Source organism: Sebastes umbrosus, chromosome 18 (genome assembly GCF_015220745.1).
Source record: "Sebastes umbrosus isolate fSebUmb1 chromosome 18, fSebUmb1.pri, whole genome shotgun sequence".
Taxonomy (NCBI): Eukaryota; Metazoa; Chordata; class Actinopteri; order Perciformes; family Sebastidae; genus Sebastes; species Sebastes umbrosus.
In genome coordinates this window covers 3,413,223-3,421,891 of record NC_051286.1, presented here as the reverse complement: position 1 = coordinate 3,421,891, position 8,669 = coordinate 3,413,223, and the positions used below count along the sequence as shown (strand labels likewise).

At 39.1% G+C, this 8,669-nt stretch overlaps 1 protein-coding gene across 4 annotated transcripts; it reads right to left on the bottom strand.

The window, feature by feature from the left end:
- Positions 1 to 2,139: 2,139 nt before the first annotated feature.
- On the bottom strand, positions 2,140 to 6,080 carry zbtb25 (zinc finger and BTB domain containing 25). 4 transcript variants are annotated; one of them, XM_037751692.1, is made up of 3 exons: positions 5,951 to 6,080; positions 4,904 to 5,085; positions 2,140 to 4,788 (listed from the first exon to the last, which is right to left on the bottom strand). In XM_037751692.1, the coding sequence occupies exons 2-3, from the start codon at positions 5,074 to 5,076 to the stop codon at positions 3,606 to 3,608; spliced, it is 1,356 nt and encodes a 451-aa protein (XP_037607620.1). In that variant the 5' UTR covers positions 5,077 to 5,085; positions 5,951 to 6,080; the 3' UTR covers positions 2,140 to 3,605. The 4 variants fall into 4 exon arrangements, with proteins under 4 accessions (XP_037607620.1, XP_037607621.1, XP_037607622.1 ...); XM_037751693.1 differs by having other exon boundaries at positions 5,840 to 5,973; XM_037751694.1 differs by having other exon boundaries at positions 5,850 to 5,971.
- Positions 6,081 to 8,669: the final 2,589 nt, after the last annotated feature.

Genomic DNA, 8,669 nt, shown 5'->3' with positions numbered 1-8,669 from the left:
ACCAAAGTTACACAACACAAGTCACTGATAACATTTCTTCAAGTCAATCAAACGACCACAGAAAGACAAAATACAACCACAAAGAGACAAAACTGAACTACAAAGAGACAAAAAACAACCACAAAGAGACAGATTACAACCACGAAGAGACATAACACAACTACAAAGAGACAAAAAAACACATAGAGACAAAACAGAACTACAAAGAGACAAAAAACAACTACAAAGAAATAAAAAACGCAACCACAAAGACACAAAAAAACTACCTCAAAGGGACAAAATACAACCACAAACAGACAAAAAACAACCACAAAGTCACAAGAAACAACTACAAAGAGATAAAAAACAAGCACAAAGAGACAAAACACAACTACAAAGAGAAAAAACAACCACGATGTGTATATGTATGACAATGAAGGACATGAAGACAGACATGTCCAAAGGTGATTGTGTGTTTCTTGGTGTTCTCACCTGTCCGGTGATCTGATTGGTCGATCTGTAGTTGCTTAGGGACCGATCGATGTATTTTTACCCTCCATCGCTATAGAAACAAAAGCTGCCGAGGTTCTTCTTCACACCTTTAAAAATAGACGACATGTGATGACATCAGAGAGCACAGAGTCAGCCGCAGCAGATCAATAACTGATAACTGATCAACAGGAACTAACAGGATGGTGAAACAGAACTTTATTAAAGTGTCACATCCAACAAGACAAATAAAACATGTGACCTGTAAAAATAATAAAGAATAAATGTGTAAGTGTCTGAAAATGAAGCATCTGGAACAAACTGTAGAAAGTCAAGTAATCAATAACACATTGAAAAAGTAATTACTTTACTACTACTACTACTACTACACTCTACAGCGTAAGTACTTAGTTACAGAACTTGTTACTATTTGTAATAGTTTTTTGTCTCTTTGTGGTTGTTTTTGACACAAAAAACAACCACAAAGAGAAAAAAAATATTTAAATAATTCGTAATAATTTAAGGAAAAAGTTGTTATATGAAAATTATTTAAATTAATAATAATAAAAAATACAAAAATAATTTTTTATTTTTAAGAAAAGTCACAATCATGTCAGAATGAAGTCAAAATAAATGAATAAAATCGTGTGAAATTTAAATTGTGTGTGTGTATATATATATATATATATATATATATACTCTCTCTATATATATGTGTGTGTGTGTGTGTGTGCATATACTGTATATAATGTATATTATAATGTAGGCTATTATGTATATGCAGCAGCAGTAACAACTAGTCGCCACACTTATTTGATGTGACGCGTTCCTTTCTGTTGATTTTGTACATTTTGTAGGTAGATAGATAGATAGATAGATAGATAGATTGATAGATAGATAGATAGACAAGGATGTCAGTTGTCAGTGTGGATACTCAGTTTCCCAGAATGCCTCTGGGCAGCTCGCTGCTCAGCTCTCTGCTGACGCCTGCTGGACAGAATCTGCTGCTGCAGACAGAAACAGGAAGCAGCTGAACTTCCTGATCATCAACAGGAACATTTCAGCTGTTACTGTTTTCTTTGAAGACCAATGAGAGAAAGATGTCTGAAGAGGAGTAATGTGAGTTTTACAAACATCAAGACATTTCTTATTTTTCTTGTTGGTGTGTCCCGGAGGTATACTGTGAATTAAAGCTGCTCATTTAACATATTCATATTTAGTCAATCAGGAAAAATAATCAATTATGAATTTTACCAGGAATTGTTTCAAAGTTACAGTCTGAAAAATATTATCTATTTATTTTATTTTTTTTGCCAGGAAGGCCCATTGAACCTGGCAGAGGTCACAAAATCACACTATTATTATTATTAGTTTGCTTTGAAATAAATATGACAGGAATTATCTTTTTATTTTATTTTAAATTTTTGATTAAACATTTTTGTATTATTTTGTACTTTTTTCTCATTTGCCTTTTTCTCTTTTCTACTTTTTTCTTTCTTTACTTTCTTTATATATATGTCCCGTTTATACATATTATTTGTGTCTGTTTGACTTTACTGTTCTCTTTCAGATGTTTTCTGTTGTTTCATGACACTGAAGGATTTTTTTTTAACTTATAGGAATTAATTTTATTGTCCTTAATTATTTAAATTTTTTGTTTCAAATAATTTGAATATTAAACAAAAAACTTCAGAATAGCAGAAATCTTTTTTAATAATTCCATCAACAGTGAAAAGATTGTTAATTGCAGATTTATATTAAATGTCTTTTTCTTTGCAGGAAGTTTAAATCAGTTCCTTTATCAACAGTTCTGTCACCTGACTGGTGGAAAAAAGACTTTATTGTTGCATCAATGAAAAAAACAGACGTCTATTTACAAAACAACACAAACTTCCTGTTTTGATTTGTTTTACAGTGAAACACAGAATGAAGATGACGTCACCAATCAGTAATCGATAACATCTTGAATAACCTCCCTACGGACATCAGACAGTCTGAATGTGTGGACGTCTTTAAATCCAAACTCAAAACACATCTTTATGCCCTAACAACGAGCGCTGGTCATGTGACGCCAGCAGAGGATTTCAAGTTAAAGGACCACAACGCTGTTTGTTCTCCCGTTGGTACCCCCTTAAAATAAAGTAACACCTTCTTGTGCTTTACCTGTTCAGGTGTGTTTCCTACAGAACACTGATTTCCCTCCTTTGTTTAGACGTATTCTAAAAGGTGAACTATTGTAAAGTAAACAGTGGTGTGGTCCTTTAAGTTTACAGTTGGAGGGTTCTTCACGGTTCTAGAAAAAGGAACAGTTGGTGAAAACATCGGCTACAAAAAGCTGGTAAACTTTGTTAATGAGTTCTTTCTACTCGTCAGATTGTCATGAAGCTTTAATTTACTGATGGAAACGACACAAACGACCATCAAACCACCACAGGAAGGCACTGCTGCGTCTTTTCACAATAAAACTTCTTCAGAGTCCGACACACTGACTGATTAGCTTTACACTGAAGGAACATTTCGACGCATCCTCTCCTCGCTCTGCGGCGTCCTCGCAGTCACACGCTCCGTCAGCGAGGCGTTCACTGTCCGCTGGTGAGTGTGGAAGATCAGGATTCAACAGAAACAAACGACGAGATGTTAATCTGAACGGTTCGGGTGGAGAATAATCATTAAAGACCCCTTTTAGTGTCGACGTCATGATGAGGTCATGATGAGGTCATGATGAGGTCATGATGAGGTCACAGTGTTAGTTGGAGGCAAAACAAAGGAAAGACTGTTGGCTACGGTTGTTCAGAGAATTATTCTGCCTCCACTTAACGCTCCGCCCACAAACTACGTCATCATGTTCACTAACAGGAAAAGAGGTCTATTGATTAATCAGCTGATTGTTTTCTTGATTAATCGTCTTGTCGACGACTTCAAATGTCTCGTTTTGTTGTTTCAGTTAATTATTGTAGAAAAACAGAAAATATTCACATGGAACAGAGATGTGTTGCTGATAGATTTGCCGTTGATCGATTCTGAAGTGATTGAACTGAACCGTCCGATGATGATTGCCACACACACCTGCACAGGTAAGGGACCAGCAGACCGCAGCAGAGACGGAGACGACAACACCGAGAGAACACCTGATGACATCACTCCACAGGTACGCCGTCCACGCTCTCCTGGGAGATCTCAGAGTCCAGGGAGTAGCAGGAGCTGCCGTTGTCCTGAGTGTCCCTGTTGACCTCCTCGGAGAGCGCGGCGGCGCCGGACGAGGCCCCGCCCACTCCCCCGGGCTCCGCGGCGCCCTCGCAGAAGTGGGCGGAGGCCTGGAAGAGCTGGCTGCAGAGGCGGTTGTAGCGGTGGTAGCGGGACGGCTTGCCCGTGTGGGTGTACATGTGCTCCTGCAGCTGGCTCTTGTGGGAGAAGCGCAGGCTGCAGACGGCGCAGGCGATCTTACGTTTCCGAGAGTGCAGGACGGCGGGCGTCGGGCTACTCGCCCCTCCGCCCCCCCTGCTCCTCCTCAGCTCGGCGGCCAGCTGGTTGGCGAGCGCCTGGCTCTGTCTCAGCGCCTCCTCCAGACAGCCTGCGTCCAGCTGCTCCTGAGCCCCCGCCGGACCCTCCTCCACGCCGGCGTCCAGCTCGCCGCCCTGCGACAGCCCCTCCATCAGGCGGGTGGGGTCGAGGGCGTGGCTGAACAGGTGCTCCCGCAGGTCCTCCGGAGACGAGCAGCGCTCTCCACAGCGGGGACACAGCAGGACCAGGCCTCGGTCTTTGAACAGGAGACTCTGACTGGGACTGCTCCCCTGAGACGGAGACCCCGCCCCCAGACCCTCCTCGCCCTCGCCGTCCTCACCCTCCTCCTCCTCTACCCGCTCCTGCTTGATGCGATTCGAGATGTCCGAGTCGTCTCCGGACGCCACGGAGCAGACGTTGCGTAGCCCCGAGGCCTGGCGGTCTGACGGGATCCCCTCCAGTCCGACGGCGAGGGACAGCTGAGAGTGGGAGCGCCCGCCCCGGCCAGAGGAGCGTCCGTCCTCAGGGGCGCCGCGGGACACCGCCGTGGTCTTGGGGCCTCCGGCGGCGTCCTTGTTGGCCAGCTGGGAGGAGATCTGGATACCGTAAAGGTTGGACATGCGGACCATGTCGGCAGCGGCGTCTGCGGCGCCCTCGCCGGGTTTCCGGCACAGCTGGTAGGCGTGAAGGAACTTGATGCCGTCCTGCAGGCGGCTCTGGTCCACCGGCTGCTTGGGACACATTCCGGTGTACATGATGTGCAGCAGGTAGCTGAAGACGTCCGGCTGGATGTCGGTGGGCTGGATCTTTATACACTCACTGAGGACAGACAGAGACAGCGAGGACAACACCGTCAACTTCCTCCCGAGCAGGCGCAGCGCCAACAGGACGCTACAGACTACAACCAGCAGCACCCACCCCCCCGTCTCCTGACCTGGACTGGTGGATGAAGATCATCTTGAAGTAGTTGGAGAAGGCGGCGAGCACGGCGCGGTGGGCTTTGAAGTAGACGTTTCCGATGGCGACAGTGCAGTCACACAGGAAGCCGAACTCTCTCTGAACATTGAGCTGCTGCAGCAGGAAGAGGCTGTGAGAGGACACCTCCATGACCCTCCGCTGCACACACACACACACACACACACACACACACACACGTCGTCATGGTTACTGAATTCATCCACAACGGAACCAGAAATTAAAAGTGAGTTAATTGAAACTGCAGATGATAAAATCAGTTCAATCTCTCGTTTCATCAAAGAGTCGCTGCCGCCATTTTGGACTGAAAACGTTTATTATATTTATAATATTTTATTGTTCAACACAGGCCATTTAGGTAGAATATGACAATAGATTTTAATAATAATAATAATAATAATTATTATTATAAGCATCTTTCAGGTTGACGTTACTTTATTTGTTCCCAAAGGTAGATTTGGTTTGCAGGAAAAAGACACGGTATCCATGGTGACGGTGACACAGACAATATAAAACATAATAAAACATACTCAAAGCTCCACTGATCAATAAAACCACTAAAACACAATCAATAAATATGATTAACTGAATAAATAAGCAGGTGTTGCATTACAGTAGCAGCAGGTGTGTCACCATGTTAGTGACCTCACAGGTGTCTCCAGGTGAGCACCTGACCTCTGACCTCAGTGAAGGTCACCTGAGACACGCACACACGCACGCGCGCACACACGCACGCGCGCTTATCCAAACAAACCGGAAACCGGACAAACAACAATACAAGCTCCAGCTCCGCGCGTGCACGTGGCGTCGCGCGTGCACGTGTCTGCAGCCTCCTCCATCCTCTCCTCCTCCAGCTCTCATTCACATTCAGCAACACGCACGTCCAACCATTCACCTACACGCACCGCAGGCGCGTGCGCACGCCCGTCCAGCCCCGCACACACCCTCTGTCTGGTCTGTGTCGTGCACGCGCGCCGTGCCCGCCGGCCGTTAATCGGCGTCTTACCGCAGAAACGTTGCAGATCTTCAGTCTTTCAGCTTCTGGAGCCGATTTGTTGCTGCAGATGATCTCGCGAAAAGCCGCGTCACATCTCGCGAGAGGAGGGGGTCAAAGGGGCTGGTCACGTGATCTGTCTCTTCACACATCCATGCAACATGTAATCAATAATCAATAACTTATTGACACGTTTTTAAAGCATTTAAATCAAATAAATACAGAAATGTTTTATTATAATAATGATAAAAAACAAGCAGCTTTGTTTTTGTTATTACTGAATATCAACAAGTTGTCATGCACCTGCTGCCCCAGTGCATGCTGGGAGGAAACCTATTAAATTAATAACCAATAAACACTCACTGATTGATTAATCTCTGAAGGCACTGGACAAAATAATGTGAACACAGACAGACTTCATGAAATAAACATAAAACAACTAAATAACGAGACAGAAACTGTTTTATTGACGAACGACGAGCGAGTTTAACATAAGATAAAACAATATGCTGTTATAACCAGAAAAAGTTCAAAGATTAATTTCATATGTAGTAATAACGATAAAATATTATTGTAAAATGAAAAACATTATTATAACCTGAAAATATGTTGTAAAAGGAAAATATATTACATGAAAAAAATATATATAACAGGAAAAAATCCATGTGTCACCCACCAACATGTAATCAATAATCAATAACAGACTTATTGCCCCGTTTTAAACCATTTAAATCCAATAAATACAGAAATGTTTTATTATAATAACAATCTTTAACAAGCAGCTTTATTTATTTATTTTTATTTTTCCAATATAATATATTTATTGTTTTTTTGTTCATTTTGAAACAACAGAAAAAAACATTCATAAACGTCCCCAATAATAACATTCTCGGTACAAAGAAACTTAACAAACCTAATATTAATATAAAATAAGACAGTAAAACAGCTTTATTCTTGTTTATACTGAATATCAACAAGTTTTCATGCACCTGCTGCCCCAGTGCATGCTGAGGGGAAACCTATTAAATTAATAACCTATTAACACTCACTGATTGATTAATCTCTGAAGGTTACATTCAGCACTGGACAAAATAATGTGAACACAGACAGACTTTATGAAATAAACATAAAACAACTTGTTAAATAACGAGACAGAAACTGTTTTATTGACGAACGACGAGAGAGTTTAACATAAGATAAAACAATATGCTGTTATAACCAGAAAAAAGTTCAAAGATTAATTTCATATGTAGTAGTAACGAGAAAATAAAATATTATTGTAAAATATGATTATAATATGGACAAATATATAACATGAAAATATATTATTATAACATGACAAAAAATATAACATCGAAAAATATATAACATGAAACTATAAGATTATAACATCAAACAAATATTTAATTATAACATGAAAAAAGTATATCATTATAACACGAAAAATATGTAATTATAACAGAAAAAATATATAACATGAAAATATATTATTTTACCATGAGAAAATATTATTAAAACATCAAAAGAATATATTATTAAAATATAAAAGATATATAATGATAACATGAAAAAATGAATGAATGAATGATTAAAACATGAATAAAATGTTAGAATATGAAAAATCTACTATTATAACAGGAAAAAATTGAAAAAGGACAAATATATAACATGCAAATATATCATAAACATATATTATTATAATATGATATATAGTATAAAAGTAAAAATACTATAACAATATGGAAAATATATAACATGAAAAATATATTATAACATGAAAAATGTTATTATAACATGAAAAGATATTATTACAACAACGTGAAAAATTTGTTGTTCAAATTGAGCTGGAGAGAAAAATCTTTATAATAATTCTATTTGTTTTAGTTATGAAATAAATAGTCATATTAGTTAACTGTATCCGCTCAGAGTGAGACCGCTTCACTGGTTCCTCCTCTGTGTCTCTATATTATACACATCCGTGCTCATCATTATTCATCATCATGAAATAAACAGTCATAACAGAGACCTGTATGTTTTTACATTACATTAACACCTGATCAATTAATTTACAGGAGGCTGTTCTGCATTGTGTTATAACCAGAATTTTAATATGTAGTATTAAATGTCATGATTAATTTCATATGTAGTACTAACGAGAAAATAAAATATTATCGTAAAATGAAAAAATAAATTATTCTAACATGAAAGAATATAACAAGAAAAAATACTATTATAATATGGAAAAAAAATAACATTAAAAAATATTATCATAACATGAAAAATATATTATTATAATATATATTTTTTTATTATAACAGAAAAATATATAACATGGATATATATTGTTATTATAACATGTAAGAATATATCATTATAACATGAAAAATATATTATAACGTGAAAAAAATATTACCGCAAGTTGAAGAAATTGTTGTTAAAATGGAGAAAAGCTGAGCTGAAGAGAAAAAATAATCTTTATTTATAATAATTCTATTTGTTTTAGTTATGAAATAAACAGTCATAATAGAGACCTGTAAGTCTTTACATCACATTAACACCTGATCAATTCATTTACAGCAGGCTGTTCTGCATTACGTTTTATTTTGAAGGCCAGCATTTTGACCGGAAGTCTTTTATTTTGTCGTCTTCTGGTGCCTTCAGTGCGTCCGCAGCTTGACGGAGCGGCAGTCTGTGCGGAAGTTCTTTCATCCTGCAGGAGAAGAAGAAGAAG